Here is a 27,461-nt window from a genome sequence, read left to right as displayed (position 1 = left end):
TTTAGTTTTAAGATATTTAAAAAATATGGAGAACCATAAACTATAGTAGAAGGACAATTTAGTTATGAATGGAGAAGGCCTTTTGCCCCTTGACTGCTGAAGACTCACAGGTACCATAAACACAGGCAGTTCATTTTGATGGTCCCTTAGTGGGCACTGACATCCCCCATCCCCCAATAGAATTGTCAAAGCTCTTCTTTGGATTCAAGGAACAGGATACAGAGAAGTGTAAAACATGTCCCCTGGCCGATGCCCAAGCCAGTGTGAGCCACGACGTGGAGTGGCCGATGCCCAAGCCAGTGTGAGCCACGACGTGGAGTGGCCTTAAGATCTCATAGAATTACTTACCTATTGCTGTGAAGGACACGGTGCCAACTCTGCTTGTGGCTAGTGGAGGGATGCTTAAACTATCCTAAGTCATTTCTGTCTTTGGAACCTAAGTAGCAATCATATTGGTATTGCACATTTTATTTTTGATTACCATGCATTCTACGTATTAATAAAGTCCAATGTGTTTTTTAATTGCTGATATAATAGTTTATTAGTGTCATCATTTTGACTTCAGAAAAGGATAAATATCTCTAGTTGGAATAATTGATGATTTATATACCCAAGTTTATACTGTATATAAACCTTATGCACACATGTATGTAACTTATTATTGCCTATTACAGTGCTGTGTGTTGTGTAAGAATTCATAAAAATCTATGTCAGCTTCACAAAAGACTTGAGGAATAGAACGGACATATGTGAAACAGTAGAAGCCTCTAAGGCTATGGACACTGACTTAAATAAGACAAAGGTCAAATGTAAGAAGAGCAATATTGATTACAATCTTTAGGGAAAGTTTTTTGCAGAATAAAACAAAATTTTTCTGGAAAGGAGTTTGGTGCCACTGTTAAGTAAAGCAAAGCATGAAGCTGAGATGTTCCAGAGAGTTTAGTGGCATAAACAAATGCATAATTGAGAGAAAGACTGGTGTATTTACAAGTCATCGGGGGTGTTTTTCACAGAGACTCTCCTCCAGATTTTTGGAGTAAAACCTGATTCAGAGCTACTGAGGTAAATCAAGTGCCTTAAATTATAGAATTTATAATTGCATTTGATTGGCAATGGGTGTAATTGGGATAGTTTAAGGGTGGCTAGAAAGAAGTGAGTTATTTGATTGATTGACTGGTAATTGAGATAACCAGGGTCTTTGGATAGCAGTGGGGGAAGAAAATGCAGTGTGACTCAGAATTGCCCAAAAGTAGTAACAGACTGGCTATTTTTTAAAGAAAAAGGAAGAGATACGATGTGCTTTGTAGATTTAAAGCTTTGATGACATAGAATGATAGCGCTATGGAGCAGAGAGGATATTGCACATTGATTTGGGCAATAGGGAATAGATCTGACTTTTACTGACTTACCTACTTATTTATAGTTCATCTTAGAAAAGTTAACTTTGTTAAGGTCTCCTGTTATAATTGTGTTACCGATAATTTGGTTTTTTATTTCTGTTAATACTTGCTTTATATAACTGGGTGCTCTGCAGCTCATATAGATGTATAAACTTCTATACCATATACATGTGTTTCTTGTTAATCCTCTTAACAACTCCGTGAAGTAATTATTATCTGTGTTGGGCAGACGAGGTTCATAGAGAATAAGTCATTTGCTCACATGGCATAGTTTAATGTACTTTAAACCAGTGATTTAGCCCTCATATTGTACTTTCTTCTTTGAAGGGGATAGTGACTTTCTTTTTCTAAAGGCAGGGTCTCTCTTTGTAGTTCAGGCTGGCCTTCAACTAGCTGCATAGCCCAGGCTGATGTCAAACTCACTGAGCTCCTCCTGCCTCAGCCTCTCCGGTGACGGGCTTACAGGCATGCACTGCCGTGCCTATCCTAACAATGGCATTTTGAAGAGAAAATACCTGAAAGGTATTGGAAAGGGGGACCAAAAGAAAGATCTCAAATTCATCAACACAATAAGAAATGATTGTATTACAATTTATAATGTGAAGTACTTGGGGCAGGATACAGTTCTTTTTTTTTTTTTTTGCTTTTTTTTTTTTTTAATCGGTACTGAGGATTAAACTCAGGATCACACACTTGCAAGGCAGGTGCGTATACCGCAGAGCTAAGCCCCAGCCCTAGGATACGGTTCTTAACTTTTCCTGAGAAAGTACAGTATATATCCTTGACATACTCTCTTTGAAGAGTAAAAGATGCAGAATCTCATTTGCTTTTAAAGTAGTCACAATAGGCTCTATTGTTATTCTCCTTTCAAATGAAGCCTGATGTGGTGGTATGCCCCTGAAATTTTAGTACACCCAGCATTCTGGAGGCTGAGGCAGGAAGGTCTTGGTAAGTTCTAGGTTAGCTCAGTGATTTCAGTGCCAGCCTGAACTATGTAGCAAGATCCTGTTTTAAGAAAACAAACAAATAAACAAAACTAAGTAAAACAAATAAATTGAAGTATGACAGTTAAGATTACTTTCCCAAGCACAGCGGAAGTTTGTGTAATGATTAAGAGAAGAGGTTTGAGGGCCATGTGGATTTGAGTTTTAGTGCTTAGGCCATTTGTAAGGCTGGAGTAGCAATATCAGATACACTGATTTTTAAAAGCCAAACATTAAATGAAAGCAATATGAAATGTCTTCCTCTGGCCCATGATATCAATCTACCAGTTTCACTCCCCAGAAGCAATTAACAACCTACTTTCTATAAATGTTTTCTGCAATAAAATTATATCCTTTTCATACATTCATAGCATAAGAGCAACATTGCTTTATTCTTTTATGACCATTTATTATTACACTAAACTTTTTCTTTTGAGAGTAATAGAGTAGTGGATTGTGAATAAGAACTTGCACTGTGGAAAGTTATCTTAGTATGTTAATAAGATAGCAACTCAGAAATAAATGTGGAGAAACTAAACTCAGCAACTGGTGGCCTTGAAATCAAACCAAACAACCGTTCAATGCACTATAAATGTGAAGTGGCTCTTATAACTTCAAAAACAAATAATTACTCAAATGGGAAATTAAAATTGTCATCAAAAGTATATTATGTGAACACATCTAAAGGAATATCTGGGACTTGGTTTTTTAATGCAGGCATAGGCCTGCTGCTATTCTTTATTACAAAGAAAAAAGTTCACAACTGTACTTTTTAACTTCTTTCTCTATCACTTTAGAGCATGTATGACTTTCTAGGTGAACGTAGTTTAAGATAAGCTGAGTCTTTAAAAACAAAATAGATTCCAAGGTCTGGGTCTTACTCTGATAGTGGAGAGATTAGATCCTACAGATTTTTGAGACAATTCATTTTCCAGTCAGATACTACTCAAGGTTAAAGAAATGGGTGCTGTGTTCAGATTAGAAATGGTTGGGGTCCCCTCAGCTGCAAGAGGAGGTTTGAAGTCCCACTGCATAATGAGCCTTTGGATTCCCTACACTGGCTCTGTCGAGAAAGACAGCCTTTGCTTCTAATCCTTCTTGTCCTCCTAGCTGGTGAGGGAACCCAAAGCAAGTTCCTGAGAGCTATTTAGTCTTTATCTTTGTTCTTTGGAAACTGAAAATTTGGAACTACAGATTTTTTTTTTTAGTGCAGAGGTATTCTACTTCATTTTCTTATTTAGCAAACAAGATACATATTTTTATATATCTTTAATGTATATAAAAATTGTATGTGTAGGATTCATTTATGTATTATGTCAATTATACATTCAATTTACATATAAATTATATTTGATTGTATAAAAATGCATGTATGTAAATCACACATTTAAATATGCATCCCAAAGAACACCCAGAACAAGGAGGTAGAGATAGGCTAAAGCTACCTAAAGAATTTAATTCCTGTTTGCCTAGTAACCATTAAATCCCTCACCAGGCCGGCAAGAACCACATTTACTGCCTGGAGACAAGATTTAGAACTTTTCGAACTTACCCTCGGGCTGTGTTCCAAAAGTTTATATGTAAGTTAGTTGCTTACAACTTGGAATAAAATGTGTTGTAAATGGTGGTTAGGTCGCCAAGTCACAGAATCTTATTTAACTCTCAGAGTGCCTACTGTACTGAATCATGTAAATATAGAATGCATCTTTGTGTTTCTATGGGAAAGAAGCACTTTTTTTGGTAGAAATGGTAGAAACTCACAATGCAGATGTTGATTCTTCTGCTGGCAACATGAAAGAAGCTGTGCTGCTTTTTAAATTTTCTTTTGGTGACCTAAGAATTGAACCCAGAGCCTTCACATTGAACTTTATCTTCAGCCTTCTTTATTTTTTTCATTTTGAGACAGGATTTTACTAAGTTGCCCAGAGTAGGATCCAACTTGGAATCCTCCTGCCTCAACTTCCCAGACTCCTGGAATTACAAGAATGTTGGGCAAGAAGCCGTAATTTTGAGGAGGTGGTGATAGCTCAGTGGTGGAGTACTTGCCTTGTATACAGAGAGCCCTGATTTCCATCCCCAGCACTGCAAAAATAAAGAAAGAATAGTCTTTTTCCAACAATACCAAATAGTCCACATGTCAGTTTCTGGCTGGATTGAAGAATTAAGAGTTCCTCTAGTCATTTTAAAATGCAGAGAAAAAGAATTTGGGAAACAACCCAAATTCGTTCATTCTTTTGAATGAACCAACCTACAGTGTGTGCCACAATTAATACATCTAAGTCATTTTTCTCACAAATAAGCATTTTCTTTAGGCCTTCTTTTCTTTTCCCCTTTTATTGCGGTTTCTTTATTCCTTAGGACAGTTTTGATATCTTTATTAGGTGTGTTTTCAGGAAGAATATCTAGCCCAGCCTGTGAGAAAGAAGCAAGAGAATAATTCCAGGCCTGGAATTCCACACGTACCAGTAGAGAATTACACTATTTGAAGAAATATCAGATACAGAATCAGTGCCATCAACAGCTTAAGGCTACTAAAAGCAAAAAACTCCTTGCATAATAAAACTATTTCCAAGTTCATTTATTGAGTACCACTATTACTGTGCTTATTGAGTCTCCTTCTAGAGATGGTTTTATATGTCCCACCCTGAGGCTGGCATCAGGTCTTGGGCATCCCATGGGAAATGGGCTCAGAGTCTGGAGAAGTCCACTTGCAGGGCTTTGGGAACTGTTCTGTGGCTTGTGTCCTGGGAGTTTGTAATTAAAAGGACACACCTACTTTCCCAGCCAGTTGTAGCCACACCCTAGCCTCCTGCAATAAATAGGGAAGCTTGAGGCCAGGTCTACCTGAATGCAGCAAAATGTTTTCAGAAGTCTCTTTCCTTTTTCCATCTTTCCTTCTTCATCAGTGTTGTTAGAGATTTTATTATGTATCGACTATTTAACCTTAAGCCTTTTTGAGCTTACAAATTGACCACTGTTTCATATGTCACATGACCTATATTTTCAATTCCATTAACCTTAAAAACGTTTATTGGAATATAGCCTGTGTCATGTCGCAAGCTATCTTTGTGTTCATCACAGTCTCTTTGGACTGTATGCTTTGCACATGCTAAGCAGCCTCTCTACCACTGAGCTACAGGCGTAGTCCTGCATTATGTACAGAAGTACAGCCATAACAAAGATTCTATGCTTCACAAATGTCAGTCAGACTTCTGAACCTCCTCCTAGGTCCGCCTGTGTACTTGTAAAATCCAGTTTTAGCAAGTATCCTGGTAAGTCATTTAGCCAAGAGGCTTCCTCTCCCAAACCCTCTGTATCCATTTGCCCTGAGTATCTGCTCAGGTTCTTTGTCCTCTATTGTCCTCCAGGTGTTTTGTCACCTTGGCCTATTTTATGCAAGAGCTGAGTTGTTAGGTAGCTTTGTCAGAATCCATCCCAAGCCTCAGAATTTACACCTGGTAATTTTCCACCCACCAATCCCCCAACCCTGATGTTAGGCTATAAACTCCCCTGTGTTCAGAATTTGACACAAACATAACCAGGGATTTGTGTGTATACTGCCTGACATGTCACAACTATCCAGGATGAGGATTCTAATTTTGTGCAGGCGAATATATCTTCATTCTTTCCCAGTACTTTAGAAACTCAAATCTTTAACCTCTGAATTTAAAAACAGGTCCATAACAGAGTCTTAAACAAATGGTAACTGTAAATGTGTAAGTGCTTGTCACTTCCTGAAGTGTGTTCAGAAGACTCATTATGGGTATCTTCCCATCTATTCTTAGTGCTGGAAAAGTAAGTGTATTGAGGCAGTATTTTTAGTGGCACAATCATTTGGTTAGCATGCATTGGTGTAGGGTGGAGGCCAAAAATTCATAGCTGGAAAGTCTTTGGAAAACCTGTAACAACTGTTTCCATAGAGCAATTTGACTGAAAGCCAAATAATAACTAGTTTTTGGAGGGACCCCAGAGTAAGAGCTTGGATAGGATGGGAAAAAAACAGAAGGTAATTGAGGGGCAAACGTGAAGCTTTGGGGACTGTGAAAGAGTGGTGTGATTAAGGTAAGAATCTAAAAAGAAATGCCTCTTGAGGCCAAGCTAGAAATTTAAATGACTGGGAACTGGGGCAACCTGAAAAGTTTCTGTTAAGGCTAAAGACCTATTGTCATACAAGAATGTGTGGGCCCCTAGGGTCTGGTCTTCAGGTTCTTCCAGAGAATTTGCACAATGGGAAATCACCAGCCTTTTAAGGAAAGATACATGTCAGTTGCAATAATTAAAAAAAAAAAAACACTCCTGTGAGCCAATACTGACCAATCTGCAGGCTAAATCCGATCAGTTTTGTGACCTCTGGAGTCTATGTTACTTGAGACATCATTGAAAGAGATTGGGGTTTGGGAAAAAAGATCACATGTTGAAATCTCGGGAGATAAGGATGTAGAAATAAGTAAGCCGAGAAGCTGAGGGTAAAGTAGGAATGTTAGCATTTAGGAAAATTTGTTGAGACTTTGTAAAACCACATGGGGAGAAAGAGGAACTAGCATAAAAGAGATGAAGAAATTGACTGCTGTTTATTTTCATCACTAAAGCAAGTTTTCCCCAAATTCTCCACTGTGAGAGAGGATGGTAAAATCAAAATAGGTCATGTCAGTCATGTATTTGCAATCCAAAAAAGTTAGGGTACAGGTTTTTTTTTTTTTTTTAAATTGAACTGTGGCTTTGATTACATGGAAAGCTCTACAAAGGTATACAAATTAAGTCACATTTAGTAATTTTTAATGTCTTCATTATGAGGAGTAAAACTTAATTAAACTGACTCTGCCCTGGAGACTCTGAGATGTGTTCACTTAGGAAGAGAGAATGGTAAGATTGGTTAATTAAAGAAGCTTAAAATAGTGGTGAAGTGGGGAGACTATTATAACCCCGTGTACTTCTGAGAGTTCTGTAAGTAGCTGAGTGACCTATGTTAGGAAAGAGAAAACCAGGGAGTAGTGACTGTGGTGCTGAGTTGAAGAACAAAACAGGAGTCATTCTTGCCAACATTGAGAGTGATCTATAAGCCTCTTGACAAGAGGGAGACCAGAAGGAAGCCATGTTGATCTAATCTGGCATGGTTATAATTCGGACATGAGGACTATGACAAATGACAGACCTAGGGGTGAATTGCTCAGTGCTAGAACACTTCCCTAGTGTGGGTAAGGTCCTGGGTTCCACCCCCGGTACCACACACCCTGCAAGAGTCAGTGATGCATAAAGAGAACTGGCATGTGGCTGGATACCTCCCTGAAGTTCGAGTTCCCTCCAAACACAAGGATTGCAGACACAGCAGAGGATAGGTAGAAGAGTGTTTTATGAGTTGACAGAAGAGGAGCTAACCAACTAAATATGGAATTCAGGAGCAGAAAATGAAGCTCAGGATCCTCTTCCCCGTGTGCCAATCGGGCTCTCAGCCCTCTGCTTCTAGTACCTTCTCCCACTCTACACCTTCACTGGCTTTGTTGCACCCCTGCTTCTGGTGTAACTTACCCTGGGCCTAGACTTCTAGGCTTTTTGGTAGGTAGATGCATGGCAGTGGGGAAGAAGATGTTTAGACCCAAAGAGAAAACTTTCATCCAGGCCTTATATTTGCAGCCAGAGTTCAGCTTTTCGAGAAACCTGGGGCCTCTAATGTCTGAGACTTTTGGGTTGAAAGAGTTAGCATATTTCTTGCTAGTTCCTCCTACTCTTTGCCCCAACTTTCTTGTCCTGTACTACTCAATTAAGTTAGCTTGGGATTTCTCCAATCTCCTAATTGGGTACCACCAGATCATGTCTAAAGCTTCAGGCTCTGATCTGTTCTTGTCTCAGCTGCTATTTTCTTTCTTTCCTTTTGGGTCAATGTCATTTTAAATCCCCATTCAGTCATTTGAGCAGAGTTTCAGGAAGAGAGACTGGAGTTGGTTTCATATGCTGTGTTTAATTAGAAGTTCCAAGAGCTTTCGTCCTTAGGAAATGAGCAGGCTTCTGCTACTAGGTTCTCCCTCCGTGTCTTACACTGCTCTTTCTCCTCACTCTAGTTTTGGTTTTGTTTCCTGGAGATTGAATCCAGGGAGAACTGAGCTGCATTGCTCATCCATGGCTCCCTCCATTCTTCCCTGCTATCCTCCTTCTCTCCCTCACTTCCTGTATTTATTTATTGAGGCATAATCTCACAAAGTTGCCCAGGCTGGCCTCAAGCTTGCCATCCTCCTGCTTCAGCCTCCCTCAGCCTCTTGAGTAGCTGGGATTATAGCAGTATACCCTGCACCTGGCTTCCCCCATTCCTCTGAGATTTCAGCAAAATTGCTCATGTAAGGAGTCCTATTGGCCTACGCTCTTCTCTGTTTCAGAGCTATTTTTTGCATGTGCTGAACTGTTACCCTGCTGTGCGCTGCCTACTCATCACCTGGCTCACTCCCATCATCCTTTAGGTCTTGGCTTCCATTTAACTTTCTCAGACAAGCCTCCCTGACATGTGTTTCCCAGTGTGTACTGGCTCACTGCTTCCTGTGTGTTTCCTATACCCTTTTACCACAGTGCCTGTGAATTTTGGTTGCCATCCATCCCCTTCACTTGACTGCTTACTCAAAAAGAGCAGACATTTGCTTTGGTTACCAGTGCGTTCGATGTCCCTGCCTTGGTCCCTGGCCCATGTTATGTGCTCAGTAAGTACTGAAAGGATTATGGATTGATTGATGGCTCTTTTAAAAAATGTATAAGCAGTTTTACATTGATCATGGTGGTGCACCCCTGTAATCTCAGCACTCTGGGAGGCTGAGGCAAAGAACTAACAAGTTTGAGCCCAGCCTGGGCAACATAGCAACTTAGTGAGACTTTGTCTCTCAGGCAAAGAAATTTAAACAGGGTTGGAAATGTAGCTTAGTACAGAAGCCTTGGATTCAATTCCTATTCTGGGAAAAATAAAATTTCTTCTATATAAACACTGCCTCAGTGCAAAATTCATGACTTCCATCAATCACCTGTACTTCTTATAAGCACTTTTCCCTAAAGGGTATTTAAAAAATTACGAGTATCCTTTTAAATATTATACCATAATTATTTTTATAAAAATATATATAATTGGCACCATAAAATGGAACTTTAAAAGTTAAGATTTTTTTTCTTTTTAGAGACATGTGGCTTCTCCAGACTTTCTCAGGCCTAGGGAGTAGATAGTTCCCCTCATCTCTCTCCAGCCCAGATGAATGAGCAGGTTACACAGAGACTGGCACCAGGAGGACAGGTCGAGTTCTATTCCCATAGGCACTATAGATGCAGAGCTGGGGTCCTGCAAGGGATGAGACAAGCCTGAATAAGGCTGTTGTCTCGTATTCCCTCCCTGGTGTTGGTCTTTCTATAAAAGACCTCAGCATACCTGTCCTCACTGACATGACAACAAATGGGTCCCTTCATCTCCTCAGAACTAGCTTCAAAGAAAATCTTTTTCCTTTTTTCCAAAATAAGTGGCCTCCTTTGATTTGGTCAGGAGTGAGCAAATCAACCTGAATGTATGGCCCTTGCTAGCTTGTAACACAAGTAAGTTTAAAAAAGGATAATAATGACATTTTAAAATTGCTTGTGGTATACTACACTATGTAATTATGTACTATTATAAAGTAATGATTAATAAAGGCTCCCTAGACAAAACTGCTTTAGGGTTTGGTTTGGTTTTGTTTTTACAGGGTCTCACTATGTAGTTTAGGTGGCCTTGAACTCACTGGTAGCCAAGGTTGGCCTCAGACTCCTGGCGAGTCTCCTGCCTCATCCTTTAGAGCTTTGTAAAAGGCATCTGTCTGCCCATAATCATCTTAATGGTCTGTATGTGTCCGTGCATACAGTATTTGGTGGGGGATTTGCCAGTCCCTTCTAGCTTTGAAACTTAAGTGACCTGAACAAGGCACAGCAGGATGTCTGTGAGTCAGCTCTCCAATCATGAAGTTAGGGATCAGAATTGGCTTGTAAGATGCATAGTTCCCGCAAAAAAAAAAAAAATTAACAGCAACAACAACAACAACAAAAAAACAACTTTTATATTAGCCATTTGTTACAGAAGCTGCTTTCTTCACAAATGTGCTGGAGCTGCTAGTGATAAACAAAACTCCTTTGAATTTCTACTCTTCTGCTAGTACAGTGTTGCTAAGGAGGTACTGATGAAGGCCTGGAACTATCTATGGCCAGGATTTTGTGCTTTTATTTCACAGTCACTCTCCTCAGTTAGTTGTTGTATGTAACCTCTTTCCTTCTTCCTCAATTTAAAGTCTTTCACATTTTATGCTGTACTAGCTACTTTATTAGAATTTTAGAAAGGCACTAGTGCCAAATAAGTAATAAGCATTATACATCTGGAGACATAACTTGACAGTGATTATAAATTCACAGGCTAGGCTTTCTGTAGTTCATTCAAGTATGAATGCATAATTCCTATTTATCTGTGTACGGGTTTATTTTTTCCCCATTCAAGTAAAACCCAGTGTTGGTGATGAGGTTTTAATGAGTTTAGATTTGAAAAGGCCTGAAATGCATCTAAAAAGTTATAGGCTACTTAATGATGTGTTAATAATGTTCCTCTTCTTCCACCTAATTGTTTAAAGGTATGTTCCCAAATTCTTGGTTTGTTCTTCAATAGTTTCCAATAATCCTAAACTTCTGAAGCTTGGATATCTTGGCTTAGTTTGATTTTAAATCAGATTTGATTTACATTACTCAGTTTTTCTCCAGCCTCATTACGAGCTGTGTTTCTTGTCCATTCTACAGAGTTTGGGCTCGCAACAATATTTGCCCTGTCATGAGACCATGAGAACATTGTAGGCAGGGTGAAGTTAGGGATATTGTACTTTAAATTCATCCACTTTCTTTCCTGTTATAGGAGGGATTTGATGGTGGTGGGGAGAGGGCCCTATTTTTTTTTTTTGTCTTCTTTGGAAAATTCTTTAGGCATACAGTGGTAGTTCAATGCCAAGCACTGAGTTTGGAACTGTGACAAAAAATATACTTCCTCTCAATTTTATTTTTCACTCCTGATCACCTGAGAGATTTGGATTAAATTTCTTCTGGGAAATAGAGGACAGTACAACAATCACAGGACTGATTTATCTGTTGGAATAATCTTTGGCCATACAACCCTTTCCATTCATCAGGTTTATGAGATCATTATCATTCTTTATACCTAACAGATAAGCATACTGTTAGGACCTTTGGACCTTTCCAAAAAATCTCCACAAGCCATTGGAAAGCTGGACTACAATGTCCCTTGTTTTTAAATTCTAGAGCTGAGGTTATTCAAAGAGAACTGTTTTGGCAGTATTATTAGAAGGCAGAAACCAGTTATACAGTGAACGTGAAGGAAGGGGCTTAATGTTTTCTTTCTGTAATATCTTCAGGATTTTCCTATGACTTTAACATGCTCAGCTGTTTCCCACTGTTTTTGTAAGAGCATGTCCAATGTGCATAGATTTGTGATCAGAACCTGACCTGTCATTCTTTTCTGCTAAGTGTCACACTTTCCACTACTACCTCAAGTGAAATAAGCATTGTAAAAGTAGAGTACTTAGCAAAGTCAAGAAAATTCATAAACTAAACAAAGGAGCATAAAACCTGTTGTTTTGTGTCTCAGTAGGTGAATAAGCCATCATTTCAGTAGTTAGTAATTAACTCCAGAATAGGTAGATGCTTTGGCATTTCCTCTTGTTCCCTGAGTTTCTAGATTTCACTATTTCTAGGCTAGAACTAGCCCTGAATAGAATGGGAATCGAATGGATAATATACTGCTCAGCAGTTTTATCCTTCTGAAGGAAAAAGTTGCCTTGGAAACATGGTATAACTCGTTTCTTGGATAGTCTCACTGCTCTTGAGTTCCGGCTTAGGAGCTAGTGAGCTCATTACAGCTTGGATCAGAGTCCTGGAAAGGCAGCTGTCAGAGAGACTGGAGGTCAGCCTCCCATGAGCCACAGGACTGGGGGCTCAGTATTATTAAACTGCACACATATTTTAGCTACACAATCTCAAGCTTCACCCCAGGACAGCATCATTGTTTGCAGCTGTGTCACATCTTGAGATTTCTGTGTGCATCCTGTACACTTTCACAGAGAGCAGACTTCTCTCTTCCAGCAGTAAACCAGAGGGAGTGGTGCTGCAGATTCTTAGCAACACTTGCAGGCTTAAACAACGCGAGACAGTTCTCTCTTGAGTAGGATTTTCAGGACACTAGAAATCCATTGTGATTTGCTGAGGATTCCTGGATGTGTACTTGGATGACTTCCGTAGCATTATGTTGGGAACTGTCCATGTTCTCTGTTCTGGTATTCCTGACTCACTGTTCAAGAATGGGCTGGACTGTGGTGCATAGAAAACTGGTAGCAGAAGGCTTGTTCTTCACAGTGGTTTGGAGGTGCAGTGATGTAAGAGTGTCGGGGAGGATTAACTGGAGGCAGAATGTGTCATAATTAGAAGGATCCTGAAGACAGGAAAGTTTGAAGTGCTTTCGGGAAGCCGATAGTGTGGCTACAGCAGGAGTGTTCCAGATGTTTGTCTCTGGATATTTTTGCACAGTGATCCACACCCTGAAAGAATCAGATCATTCCTGTCTCTCCCATTTGGAGCCCTAGCTCCTAGAATTTGCCAATTCTTAATATGAACTGTGAGATTTGGATGGAGTGTTTGAGCTCATTTGGGCCATTCTGAATTCTGAATAGAACCATGAGAATTGGAAAGCAGAGTCAAACCGGGGTCATCAGAGAGGGATCTCGGTGTTTTGAAAGACAAGAATAGGAAACCAAGACTGTTAAGAGACTGTTGAAAAGGGGAGATTTAGAAAGGGAAAAAGAAGAAAAACCTCTTGCCAATAACAGTGACCAAGATGATTGCTTGACACAGCATAAGTAAATAGGTAAAAGAAAATTTGGGGTAGGAAGCTCATTTTTTTGGATATTGCTACAAGCTGCTATTCAGGGAAAAGGGATCTGCATTTGACCATAAGTGCCTGTGTCTGCACTGTTTATTTTATAGAGTCAGAAGGACTCAATTATGAGTATGTGTGAAGGCTACTCCACACTGGCAAGCATAAGAGAAATCTTACTGTACTGCTGAATGCTGTTACTCCAGTGTAGAGGAGAAGGCAGGAATTGATTTCCTATAGATTAATACCACAAGACAGCTCTTAGTATGAATTAGTTGACAGCACCCAAAAAAGTAAACAGTGGTAACTAGGGAAAAGAAACAAGGGAATAACTGACTCTTGGGGCAGACAATCAAAGAAAATCAGAGAGAACCAAAAAATTAAGCTCTCTTTACCAAAGAACAGGTCCAGGGAAGTTAATTCACTTTGAGAAGGATCTTATGCATATCTTTCAAGATGCTCTTGATTGCCTTTAACTTACTGAATACCTTGTTGATGTTCATCAGACGGGACCAGCAGGGCACAGTGGAATATATAGGCCTGTAAGTGGTATAGGCCTACTCCGGAGGCTGAGGCAGAAAGATTATAAATTCAAGACCAGCCTAGGCAACTTTTGTGTGACCCTGTCCCAAAATAAAAGAAGCTGGGGATGTAGTTCATTTTTCTCTGGTTTTAATTTCCATTACAGCTAAAAACAAAAAAAACAGTAGGGGTGGGTGGAGGGTGATAGATTCCCAGACCTGCTAGATAAGGAAATCTGGGGCATATCTGTATTTTTCAATGAGACCTCCACTTAAGTTTGACAGTCATGAATCTCGCAGCAGGGTTCTGTCAATCATCTCATTGAATCACACAACCAAGAATCCAATGGGCCTCAGCTGGGTAGTTTGAACTCTAGCCTAGGGCACTATTCAAAAGATGTAGGAGTTACTAGATTCTTCTTAAACCCAGGTAATGTTTCTAAATCTTTTTCAACAATCCTCATGTTTTGCAAACTACTGATATCACCAGTGCAAGCCCATCTAACATTAATTAGGATAATTAATGAAACCCCTCGTGTAATAGGAGCTAAATATAGCCAAAGCACTAACAGTGGCTGCCTCTGCAGTGAAACTTTTTGATTAATTGCAAGCCAGCCACCCCTGGAGTGTGCATTCCTGATTAAGACAACTGACCGCCTCTACAGCTGTAGCTTAAGCTAACACACTCATACATCATGTTGTATTGTCCACATGAGGTTTCTTTTTTAAATTCTTAACATTTACTAAGGCATAATTTAAACACCATAAGACATTTCCATATTAAATGTAAAGTTTTGAGTTTTGTCACACATGCAATTGTGTAACTACCAATCAAAATACAATTCAACCAATTAGAAAATCCCTTGTGTTCTTTGTGGCCAGTTAAACTGACCCCAGAATAGGCTACCATCTCCTCTTATGAGTGAGTTTTGCCTAGTATACAGTTTTGGTATAAATGGCATACCTAGCTTAGTGTGTTTCAAGTCGGTTTATATTGTTGCTTTATCTATAGTTATTTCTTTTTCTGTTGCAGGGTAGTGTTCATTGTTTATCTATTACCCTATTGTTTTGTTGCTAGTGTTTGGCAAGTATGAATAAAACTGCTGTGGACATTGATGTGTGGATCTTTTTGTGGACATGTGATTTATTTCTTTTGGATAAAATTTAGGAACAGAATATCAGGTTGTAAGACAGAGATATGCTTAAATTCATAAGAAACAGCTAAACTGATTTCTCAAAGTTATACTGCTTTATATTTCTCCCAACAGTGTATGAGAGTTCTAGTTGCTCCATATCATCACCATTATATATGGTTATGCGAGTCTTTTAAAAAAATGTATGTTAAATAGCTTATTTAAATTAGACATTATTTTATTTTCCCTAATTTATATTCAGGCTTTTATGTTTGGTTTCTGGAGAGACCATAAAACTAATAATGTTGATCCAAGAGACTTGGGATATGAATGAAATTATTGTCCTTTGTTAGTACCATTAGAAGTGATTTATGTGCACCCTCTGATTAGAGCAGCTAATCATGTCTACTATGATTTTTGCTTTAAAATATGTCATTTTTTTATTCTTCTGTTCATTTATTTATTCAACCTTTCCGTCAGTCCCCTAGATGTATTAGACCTGCTTTTTGAGAGAGTGGTTATATATTAAATTGCTGGGAAATATGACAGGAGTAGGTGATGAGGTTCTTCAAGCTTTTTGGAGCTGAGTTTTTGAAACATACATAGAAACACTAGAAAAGAAATGTAGACAAGGACGTATCAAGCCTAAATTAAGGACATTCTCTGAATATAACTTCCTGCTAAGTGACTTTAGTCAGGGTTTGAGAGATAAATGTAGACAAGAGTAGAATAAATTGTTGAGCTGTTATTCTCTGATAAATATTACATTGATTGTGTCTTAAAATATAAAAATAGTTGTTGGCCAAAGAATACAAAATTGCAGTCAGAAGGAGTAACTTTAAGAAATCTGTTCTATAGTGTGGTGACTATAGCTAATGACTACATATTGTGTTCTTAAAAAACCCTAAGAGGATAGATGTTAAGTGTTCTTACATAAAAACAGTAAGTATGAGGTAAAGTGTGTTAATTAGCTAGATCTAACCATTCCACAGTATAGATGTAGTCCTTAAAACATGCTGTTACATCATGAATATATTACAATTTTGTGTTGGTTTAAAAAAAGAAAAATATTTAAATTTATTTTAGTTTCAGCTGCATTTCAAACTACACAGAAATACATGTGTCAAGTAAAACATGCTCAAAATGTTAACAGTACATATCTTTTGGATTATGGGATTAAGGATGATTTGTTTACTTGACATTATAGTTTCCTTTAATTTTACCATTTTCTACAGGGAGTGTGTGTAACTTTTTTTCATGTGTAACTTTTATAACCAGAAAAGTCACATATTGCTCTTTGTTTGCTGGCTGTACTTAGGTCATGTATTCGTTGTTTCCTTTAATCTTATACAGTAGAGATTCACTACAGTGGATGTAGATTGTAGTCTAGGAATAAAAATACTATCTGCCCTTCTTTTCCCTTTTGGGAGCAAGGACCACATGAATGTCCTGCAGGATCTGGCACTATAGTCCTTCACAGAACTTAGCTTTCCTGATTATCAAAGGGCAAAAAGTTTTTTTCCCCTCCATAATGCCAGATCAACAGAGTTTCAGCCCCCTCCCCAAGCTTAGTGCATAAATGTAAGTTTTTTTGTAACCTATTTTTGTAGTTGTTGGTTGCTGATAAATCATGGGGGTCTTCTGTTTGTGCTTTCTGCTGTGAAATAACAAATGATCTCTTTTTCCTCCCCTTTTTCTTCAGCTGACCTGAATAATGTCAGGTTCTCAGCCTATAGAACTGCCATGAAGCTCAGAAGACTGCAGAAAGCCCTTTGCTGTAAGTATTAATCAGTAATTAAAGATCTTATTCATTTTGCTTAAAAAGAAAAAACAAGTGGGTTGCAGATATCTTTCCCTTGAACAGGGGTATAAATTAGCTTGCACAAGACCTGTTGCAACATAGAACTCATTCCTTAAATAAGTGTGTTGGAGTTGGAGATCTTGCTCAGTGGTAGTGTTTGCCTAACATGCATGAGTTCCTGTTTTTTTTTTTTTGTCTTTTTCCTGGCTTCAATCTCTGGTACCACAAAAAAAAACCCCTCTTTCCCCCCAAATTAGACCTAGCTGGAGAATAATCAGCCTTGAAGGATCAAATCTGCCAGCCCTGATCAGCCTGACTTTGCCTCACCTGCCATTACTATCCTGTTGCTCAGTAGCCACTCTGTAAGGCATGTGAGAGGCGAGGAGACGCTGCTTGGGGCCAGTATTTTTGATCTCTAGTTTTCAAGACTGAATATTTTCTAGCTGCATCTTATTTTTGGGGAAATACAGAAGTACCTACCTTTGGTTTAGTGTTTACCTCCACTGGGATTATTTCTCAGCTACTGATGTTAAATGGATAAGGTACTGGTAACTTTTCATTTGTAATTAATGGCATCGATATCTGTAATTATCTTTATGAAACTTGTATTCTATGCCGCCACTGTATTTTTCATCTTACAGAGTATATTTAGTGATAGAAAGTTATGACTGTTTTATCCAAACCAAGTTCACAGAGGTGTTTGAATGTTACTATTTAGATGAATTTTTTGATAAAGGAAAAATGATTACGTTTCTTTTCTCTTTTTCATCATGTCTGTGGAGAAATCCAAAGTATTGTATAATCTTTTCATCAGATACATACTCTGTTATCAACAAAGTGAAGCCGGTCATGGTCGTGCAGGCCTATAATTCCAGCATTTTGAAGGCTGAGACAAGAGAATCACAAGTTTGGGCCTAGCCTGGGCAATTTGAACATTTACTAAGACATTTTCACAAAACCAAACATATACATCCATATATATATATATATATATATATGTGTGTGTGTGTGTATATATATATAGCTTAGTGATACTGTTTAGCGGAAAGACCCTGGGTTCAATCTCTAGACTGTACCTAAAAATTTAAAAAGTGGTTTATAGTGTAATACTGTTCGGGCATCTATGTGCATTGATGATATATCCATGAAACAGACAGTCATAGTCCCTACCATGAAGGAGCTTACAGTGTAAAAGAAATAGCCAAGGAATTTATTAAATTTGTAGATAATATGTAATGTCATCAAGAATGTCCATGATTGAAGTGAAAACATAATGTGACATTGTCACAATTTTTAGGTTGTATGAGCACTGAGGGAAATAAAAGATAATTTCATCATCACTTAGTTGTGTCCTAGTGGAATAATGGTGTGTTGTGTGCAGTGGGGTTCAGAGAATATTTGCTGTGCTCTAATTGGTGATGTCTAAGCTAGGTGAGTCCAGAGAGGGAAGTAGAGCTCACTTTAGGGCGACTCTTCTGGTCAGAAGAAAGACTCAGGGTCTGAGGCCTGGAGTGCAAACAAAGCCTGATGCACTCCAACTGAAAATACTTCAGTGTGGTGAAAGCACGTAATTCCATGGGGGCTATTGGAAAATACTAGCTTGGAGAGAGCAGCAGGAGGCAGATTGTGAAAGGCTTTAAAACCAAAGTTAAGGAATTTAGTGGTCACTGGGGAGTTGTCAGAGAGATTTTGGCAAGGGGATGACATGATCAGATTTTCATTTGGAAAAATAAATTTGGCTGTGAAACCAAGTATAGATTACGGGGTTGTGTGACTGACAGGAGAGAGACCTGCTGTACAGATAGAAACCAGTAGTATGGTGGCCTGAATTAACAAACTAGGCATGGAAATAAGTGGTGGAGAGAATTTAGAAATATTTAGGAGGTAGGCTCGCTAGTCCTCAGTGGTAGGTGGAAGAGAATGATGTGGGTAAAGGAGAATCCAGGAATGTTCTTAGCTTCTCGGCTTGAGCTACTAGCTGAGTGGTGGACTTGCCAGCAGTCAGAAGCCAGATGCTGTGTCTGAGAGGATGGCTGGGCTCAAGAAGTGAGGACTGGGGCAAAAGTGTGGTTTGAATGTTGTGCGTCAGGTATCTTTTGTGTAAGATCAGCTGTGACTTTGGGGTGATAGCAGATAACTAAGAGATGCACAGATCTAGAAGACAGCTGCTCAGGGGAGGTGAAAGAAGAGGTGATGAAGAAACTGCCGGCCAAGAAGTTGCAGTGAGAAGGGGCCAGCAGAGTTAGAGGCTCATTTTTTTCAACGTTACGGAGCCTCAGTGAATGGTGCATGTGGTAAGGCCTAGGGCACTGGTGGCGAACCTGTGGCACATGTGCCCATCAGTCTGTTTATATCATTGAGAGCTTTAAAAGGTTGGCTGTCAGTGGCCTAGGATATGACACTTTGAGTAGGTGGCAGACGTGGAGTAGGAAGTTAAGGGACTGAGAGGCTACAGTGGGGCACAAGTCCTCTATGCAAGTGTTGATGTCATCCTGCAGTGGTGCCTGAACTTAAGGAGGGAGGAGGACTGTGAACTTTGGTCACCAAGTCTTTAGAAATGAAGCAGTCCAGCTAGGACCTCTTCAGAGGCTGCCAGTAAGGTAGTCAAGGAGTCACTGGTAAAGGGTTTTTACATAGAAGGGGAAACATGCCAGAAGTGGAATTATTTGGCCAGAGAAGGTAGGTCTTTCCTCTTTATCTTTTTATTTCCTGTGCTTGACAATAAAACAGGCACAGACTAGGGCTCAATATTTTCACGAAATAAATCTGTGAATGAAAGTCAATGAAGACATCCACTTCTGTAGAGCTTATAGCCTGGAGTTATCATTTTCCAGCTATGTAGCTGCCAAGTTCAAGTGGTTTGTAAAAGACTCCTGGACCTAGAAGTTCCTTAAGGATCTGTTAATGTACCACAGTGGGCACAAAGCAGGCTGAGGTAGGTTGAAGTTGGGGCTAAGTACAGAATTGTCTGCTGCTTTTTCTTTTCTTGACTCCACCCCACTCCACAGATACTGCTATCTTTTGATGAAAGAAGAGTGATAAACTTGTTATTAGTGCTATAGCATATTCCTGTAAGATCCTAAAACTCAAGAGATAAACAGCTGTTCCAGGTTATACTACAAAAGAAACTCTGAGATAGATTACATGGAAATACCTGTAATCTCTGAAAATGATTTCCCTTTCCACAACCATCCTTTGACCCTGGCTTTAGGCATTATTCTCTTTTCTTGTTTAAAGAAAATTCTGTCCACATATGTTTTATTGCCTATCATTTCAATGTATGTTAAAATTTCTGAGAAACATTGGGCAAATTTTGATACTGTAAAATATGTTGGACATCTGAGGTGAAAACCTTGGAATAAAGTCAGGCTGTGAATGTAGAATGATTTCTTTAAATTTTACTTTTAAAACAGATTGCAAATTCTCAGCATTTTCTTTTGGAGCATAACTTCTCATATTTGAAAAAAATTCAAGGTTAGCAAAATTAGGTGTTTTATTTAAAATAGGTACTTAACTCTACGAATTCCAGGAGGGTGCCTTGCCTAGTAAGAAGAGTGAAGAATTCACCAATCCTTTTATTATTGAAAATGTGTGACCATATTACTTAGTAACTTTTCAGTGGGATATTTAAGATTTTCTTCTTAATTTTATATTTGCTTAGGTTTACCTTCCGGTCTTTTGTCCTTTCCAGGTCTGCAAAGCTATGATAAAGACCTGTTGTCTGTGGTATAGGCAAATAAAATTTGCCCTGGCTAGCTTTTCCGACCAAAGGTCCTTCTACTAGCTCTTAATTTGATGGAAATTAGTGATCTTATCTCAGTGATTTCCTGATGCCAGTGAAGAGTTTGAATTACAGATGCTTTTGAAAATATGCACTGCCACCTTTCTTAAACCCTTGATCTTATTTTTTATTTCCCTATCAGAGTTTCAATATTGTGGAATATCGAATAACACAATTTTATCTGTGATAGAAGACTCACTAATTATGTCAAGAGCATCACCATTGGGCTACGGTGTCTCCAGTTTATAATCCATTTAATGTTGCCTAACTATAGTATCTTTAGTGTATTATGAATGAAAATTAAACTTGAAAGAAAAGCAGAGACAAAGAGAAAATCTTGGTAAAAAGAACTTAAAAGCTGTTTCATATGGCTGATGCTCTGGTGAAAACTGAAAAAAGATAATCTTTTTCTTCTTCTTTCTGTGGTTTTGATAATATTCCATAGGTTTATGGCTTCTAAAAATGAAAAAAAAAATAGATCCAACTTCCAAGAGCAGAAGTGAAAATGTACTTAACAAAAGAAATATATTTAGTTTATTAGTTGGGGAGGGGTTGGAGAGAGCCCAAGCCATAGGGCTAAATATACTACAGTTGATAAATGTGACATTCTGCAAACAACAAGAAATCGAGAATAATTTGCATCTGTTCAGCAAGCAAATCACATATCATAGAGCTGTGGTTCAGCCTGGAAATGTCTGAATGAAGTTGAACTTTCCATTTCTGCCCTCACTCTGACAAACCACAAGAAAAATATGGTCCCTTTTATGTAAATGCCCCTCACCTTTTGATAGTGCACTAAGATGGTATTAGTCAGGGTTCAGTTACTGAAGGAAGACTCACGGGGTCCACAGTAACATGGATTACACATCTACAGTGTGTTGTAAGAAAAAGCTACAGTACAACAGCACTGAAGGTAGGATATGGAGCCACAGCCACAGATGGCCTCGCAGCGGGGTCCTAGGAGCAGTACAATTAGTTTGTCCCTAGGTTTTAGTTGCCTACCCTAACCCGTAAGTTATATAGGAGGAGAGCTTTATTTTGGCTGGGAGTCTGTAGAGCTTTCAGTCCATGCTTGGCTGGCTCCAAGGCAGGTTGGCATGGCAGAGGGACATGCACAGGAGAAAGCGCTCATTGTGTGGTCAGTGGAAGCAGACCACAATCAAGGGAGTAGGGAAGGGGACAGACCTTGCTAGGCCCCCAGTGAACCACTACCTCCAACCAGGCTTTACTTACCAATGTCACATTTAACTAGGAACTCATCAGTAGACTAATCCACTGATGAATTGTCACACTTCCATGATCCAGTTACCTCCCAAAAGCCCTACCTATGAGTGTGTGAGTCTTTTGGGGGGGGACATCTATCTAGGTGTAAACCATAACAGTCTCCCCTACACGAATCTACTTCTTACATATGCCATTTATTATTTTTGATATACATTAGAGGCCATGTCTCTTATTTCACATTAAAAACATTTTGAGGCTGGGCATATAGTGAACAACTATAAACACAGCATTCTGGCAGCCTGAGGAAAGAGAATTACAATTTGAAACCAGTCTGGACAAATTAGCAAGACTGTATCTTAAAATAAAGCATTTTAGAAAGTCCTGGGCAAGTAACTCAGTGCAAAGGCCCTGGTTTAATCCCCAACACAAAGGGAAAAGGAGAAAAACAAAGATTGATTTTTGAGGACGTAGCCAAACTAATTTTTGTGAGTATAGTGTTTGACAGATATTGGTGCCCCAAAGAAAATGCTGTAACAAGACCCATTAGTTTCCTAGGGCAAATACCACAGACCTGCTTAAAATTCCTCTAATGCTCTTAAGTGCATGCTAGGGAGATAATAGTTGGCCCTCAGTCATGATGCTAGGCTGTTAAAGATCTCCTCGCAGGTTCTATTTTCCAATAAGCATTGACTCCACTTTCCTGTCATTCTAGTCAAGCTACCATTCATATCCTTCCTCCTATAATTAGTTGCCCTCAGGTGTCCTTTACTAGGAGGTCTCTTTTATCAATTTAGCTCTTCTTCAAACCAAATCCTGCCTGGCCAAGTATTCCTAGTCCAGCTCCTGACTTCCTCATTTCTGTCATTTCAAGTGATTTAGTGTACTTTGACCACAAGATACATTGTTGGACATCATAACTATAAGTAAGAAATAAATTTGAGGCACAGAAACACTGTCTTTCGAGCCAAAATAATCTGAATCCTACATGGATTGTGGTTTGGCTATGCCACAGAAATTTTCATACCCATCCACATAAAATTTCTGAGTTTTTTTTAACATCAGGAAAGTAGGTCCAAGTTTAATTCTCTTTCAGTGACCCAGTTATCCCTCCACCCATTTATTTATTCTCACTCAGTAATGAGCAGAAAGCAGTTTTTTAAACAAGAAGTATTATGATAGATGAGCATACAAACCTTCTACCACATACCCACTAACTTTCTCAAACCTTCATTATCATAATTAATGGCCACAGTGGTGTCCGTTCAGAGTGTTATAAATCATTATACTCAAGATTGACTGGGTAAATAGTCCCATGGAGTATTTTCTAACACAGATGCCTAATAACTGATATGTCAATGAAACAAGAGCCAAAAGGCGTAACCTCATTATTAGTGCATCATGGAGTCAGAGTCCCAGGCAAAATTCCCATTTTCTCATTTATAAGTTGTCCAACTGCTTTGATCATTTACTGCCTCTTTAAAGGGTTAAGTTTTTTAGCAGAGTCCTTTACCCTGAAGGGCATCTGAGTCAAAGCTTAAGGGGACACATTATTCTTACAGACACCAATATTACATTCCGTTTCCCCCTTTCGAAACCTATTTGGTGGCTTCCTTCCCCACAGCAGCAACAATCTCACCTTTCTTCCTTTGCCATTAATTTCAGTATAAACCCTCCCTGCTACAGATACAAAGTGTGGCCCCAGGATTCAGCCAGCAGGCTAGTCCATGTTTAGCTGGTAGTAAAATAAGACATGCAGGGTCTTTTCCCAATGATAAGGGATCAGATTAGATTAGTGTAGAGAAAGTGGGCTATTCTGCCCTCTAGGCAGCAAAACAGTTATGACAGCCCCAGGTGCAGACGTAATCCATTCCATGGATCTCTATGGGACTTTTGCATCTCATTTCCAACTAATCATCATTATTGTGGAATAATACCAACCTTTGAGGATCTTCTTTCTACCCTAGCCCAGGAACTACTACTAGGTTTAGCATTGAAATGGGAAATTGCGGTTGAGTAGGGAACATCTCTAAGTTACCTCCTTAAATTAACACCTCCCTACACACATCAAGTACTGATGATTGCACCCAGGATATTCACAGTGAGCTACAGCCCTTTTTGTTTATTTGTATTTTGAGACTGGTTCTCACTATGTTGTGAAGTTGCCCAGGGGGACCCAGGTTGGGATCCTCTTACCTCAAGCCTCTCAGAGTGCTGAGAATTACAAGTGTACACCACCATGCTGGGTTTGAGTATTTTTTTAAATTGTAATTGGCCTCAAATGTGTAGCCCATTTGTCAAAAGTGACAGTTGCTCAGGTTGCTTTGGTTTGAACTCCACCTGCAGGCCAGAGAGAGTGAAGTGCTGCCAGAGGAGTTTGTGAACTTTAACTTTTGCTAACAAGCACCCAAGTGATTGAATTTTTATCAGCCCTGCCATCAGTTTGCAGTTCCCTTCTAATCCAATTTGTTAGCTCCTTAGATTCAGGTTCTGTCACTTACAGAATCCACTAGAAAGTTGTATTATCAGTAACCAATTTCACAGCCTGTGCTACTTTAAACCAAGGGTAGCTTGGCAACCAGCACTGAGGTTCATGTTCATCCTTTTTATCAGAATCATCTTTTATTTCTCTACATAATGCCTTGGTCATATTTTTAGCTAAGGATGAGTTAGTGGTCTTATAAACAATCTCACTTCTGATGCTAACTGCGCTAATGGTGGCAGTTAGGCAATTCAGTTGCTAAACAATGCTCTCAAATTTACATTTTAGGAACAGGATATAATAAACCGACAACACTGAATGGGGATATGCATCACAGCCACAGGCTCAGCATAGGGTCCAGAGAGGCCAGGTGCAAACTCCCAATTGTCCTCTCTCTGCAAGGGCCCTGTCAAGATCCCTGTGTGTTGTCACTTTGCACAAATCACAAAACCCTTAGAAGCCAGGGAGCACAAACTAGAGTCTTAGTTGGGGTTTCTTATATCTTTGTGCATATCCTTTCTATGGTCAGCACCAAATCCCAATGGCTTTCACTGATCTCTCTGCTGATATGACCAGGAAAAGATGGTCTTTGTTCCTGTTAACAGGAAATAGTGGGAATGACTATGTAACCCAGGGCTACACTCCAACTCAGTAAGTCACCACTTTTCATTCCTTTTGCCACTATGCCTCGTAGAGTGCCGCTGCCAACAGCACTCTTGGAGGTTGATGCGTAGAGTGCAAGTAACTACCTCAAAGTGCATTGACTTTCTAACATTGCAGAGGTTTGCTTGGTGCATTCTTCATAAATGGAAACTCCCTGTAGAAAGGCATGATATCTGTAACAGTCTCTTTTTTCCTCAAGTATGGTTACTAGGTGTTGGGTGCTGAAATCTCCTTCTGGAGGTGATTTCTAAGTTGTTTCTGTCCTGAACAAAGAATTGCTTGAAACAAGAGTAAATGGTGGCAAAGTTGCACATTTATTAAAGGTAGGAGAAAACCTCTGCAGAGTGAGTTTGGGTCAAGTAAAAATAAGAAAAGAAAAAAAAATAGGTAAACATGAGCTATCATGTAGAGACACAATAGTGAGAGCTTAATGGCTGCTGACTTTTTTATATTTCCCACGCTGGCTTCATGACTAGGTCATCCTATGTAAAACCTCTACTCCTTGCAAGAAGTCCATGTACAGTGCTTTGGGAACTGTTCTGCCCATGTGTCCTGGGATTAACAGTTCCCAGCCTACTTTCCCAGCCAATTATAGCCATGCCCTACCTTCCTGCCTCGTTACCTTCTATACAGCCTGGGCAAGAAAATTTCATAGACCCACAGCAGTTCTTCTACCATTATAATACGAGTCCACCTTTGAATCTAGACGTTTGAGAGGATGACTAGGCACAACCAGAGCCTCAGGAGCTATTGGTGGGGTCCTGGGCGTAGGTCTTTCTTCCCGCTTACTACTCTTTTTTTTTTGGTGCATTAAAGGGGATTTAAGAGGGTCAGTCTCTCTCTTTTCCCACCCCAAATCCCTTAGGCTGTAGGGACATCCCCCATGGTCCTTCTTCAGTGATGTCAAAGGCTATAGTATCTTCATTAAAATATTTTTGAAGCCAAGTGTGGTAGTGCATGCCTGTAATCTCAGTATCTTGGAAGCTGAGGCAGAAGGCCAACTTGGGCTGTGTACTGAATTCAAGGCCAGCCTGAGCTACATAGCAAGACCTGTCTCAGAAAATCTAAATGCATACACATACACACACACACACACACACACACACACACACACACACTGTGAAAACAAGATTCATGTTGCAGTGTTTGTTTTGGGAACTGTGATCTTAAGTCTTCTGTGATAGATTGTTCTTGCATTTAACCACATCCAGTTTGAACAGCAGTTGCTGCACAGTATTTCTCTCAAGTGTCATCTTCTGCTCATGTTATTTCAGAGCAGTTGCCTTGCTCCCCTCTGGAGCTATTTTTACGCCACATTTTCTGTTCTGTGTGTTTCCTGTGCAAAGATAGAGTAGACTCACTAAAAGGAAACTCAGGTAATTTTGCTGTTGTATCTGTCACATGGGTACATTAGACTGTTAATAAAAAGATGAGTCTTAAAATTCTCACGTATTAGTTCTTACATCCTTGGATCTAAAGTGAAATATTTAGGATGATTGAACAGAGTAACAAAAAAGAAAATGATAGGAAAACTGCAAATAATAGGAAAAATTCAAACTTCAAAATTTCAAATTAGGAAAACTACATACATATATACATACATATATGTATATACATACTGTATATGTTTATATATATATTAGAGCTAGGCACAATTGGTATGTGGCTAAATTCACAGCTTCTTAGGAGGCTGAGGCAAGAGAAATGCAAGTTTAATATCAGCCTGGGCAACTTGGTGAGATCCTATCTTAAAATGAGCTTGGTATGTAGCTTGGTGACAAAGCACTTTCCTAACATGTGTGAGGTCCTGGGTTCTGTCCCCAGCCCTGTAAAAACAAAAAAAGAGAGAGGAAAAGGAGAAGGATGTTTCCTTCTATAGGAACAGTGATAGTCTAGGACATTTTGGGGAAACTTGTCCATGAGAGCAGTTTTACTAACAGATTAAAAAACAACAACAACAACAAAAAAAAAATACACCCAAAAACGTCTTGTTTCTGCCACCCTCCTGTGTGCTTCTATGGAAAGGCCAGTTTTCTATTTTCCGTTTCAAAAGAAAAAAATGTGCATTACTAGGTATTAACCTACATAGGTGTTAGCCACTATTTTTTGGCTTTTTCCTAGTATTTAATTAGAACCAGCCACAAGTAAGTAGTAAGGTACATTACAGCGTGAGATGCCTTTTCTTCATTATGGGGAAAGCTGTTGACAGACTGGAATGACCTGTGTTTACCTCAAGTTGCATTTAAAATTGTAGTGCCCGTTTCCTGAGATGTGTAAGAGATGTACTTAATCATCATTGATTCTTTGTCTCAAAGGACTGAGAATTCCAATGTTATATAAAGCATTGTTGTTTGCTAATAAATTGGCTTTAGAGAGAAGCTTCTTTTCATGACACTTGGGAATAAGGCTTGTGATTTGTAGTTGTAGGACAAGGTTAAAGTTTCACTTTTGTTAAATTTTTGTCTTTTAGCATAAGTACTACCTCTGATCAAAGGACACCACCTACCTTAGAAGGTTCTAACAAGGACTTAAAGTTTGTTGTAAAGTAGAGTTTAAAGGTGAAA

At 39.1% G+C, this 27,461-nt stretch overlaps 1 protein-coding gene across 23 annotated transcripts in view; it reads left to right on the top strand.

The window, feature by feature from the left end:
- Dmd (dystrophin) overlaps positions 1–27,461 on the top strand; it is a 2,110,831-nt gene that overhangs the window by 1,995,332 nt on the left and 88,038 nt on the right. For all 23 annotated transcript variants that reach the window (XM_063242792.1, XM_063242803.1, XM_063242804.1 and 20 more), the window contains one exon: positions 16,652–16,726. In XM_063242792.1, coding sequence (XP_063098862.1) covers positions 16,652–16,726 — 75 coding nt within the window. The remainder of the gene's footprint in view (positions 1–16,651; positions 16,727–27,461) is intronic.

This window comes from Cavia porcellus, unplaced genomic scaffold, assembly GCF_034190915.1.
Source record: "Cavia porcellus strain 051 isolate PalLab524CR breed Dunkin Hartley unplaced genomic scaffold, mCavPor4.1 scaffold_33, whole genome shotgun sequence".
In the NCBI taxonomy this organism is placed as follows: domain Eukaryota; kingdom Metazoa; phylum Chordata; class Mammalia; order Rodentia; family Caviidae; genus Cavia; species Cavia porcellus.
The sequence above is the reverse complement of the archived record's forward strand: the minus strand, read 5'-3'. Positions and strand labels throughout refer to the sequence as shown.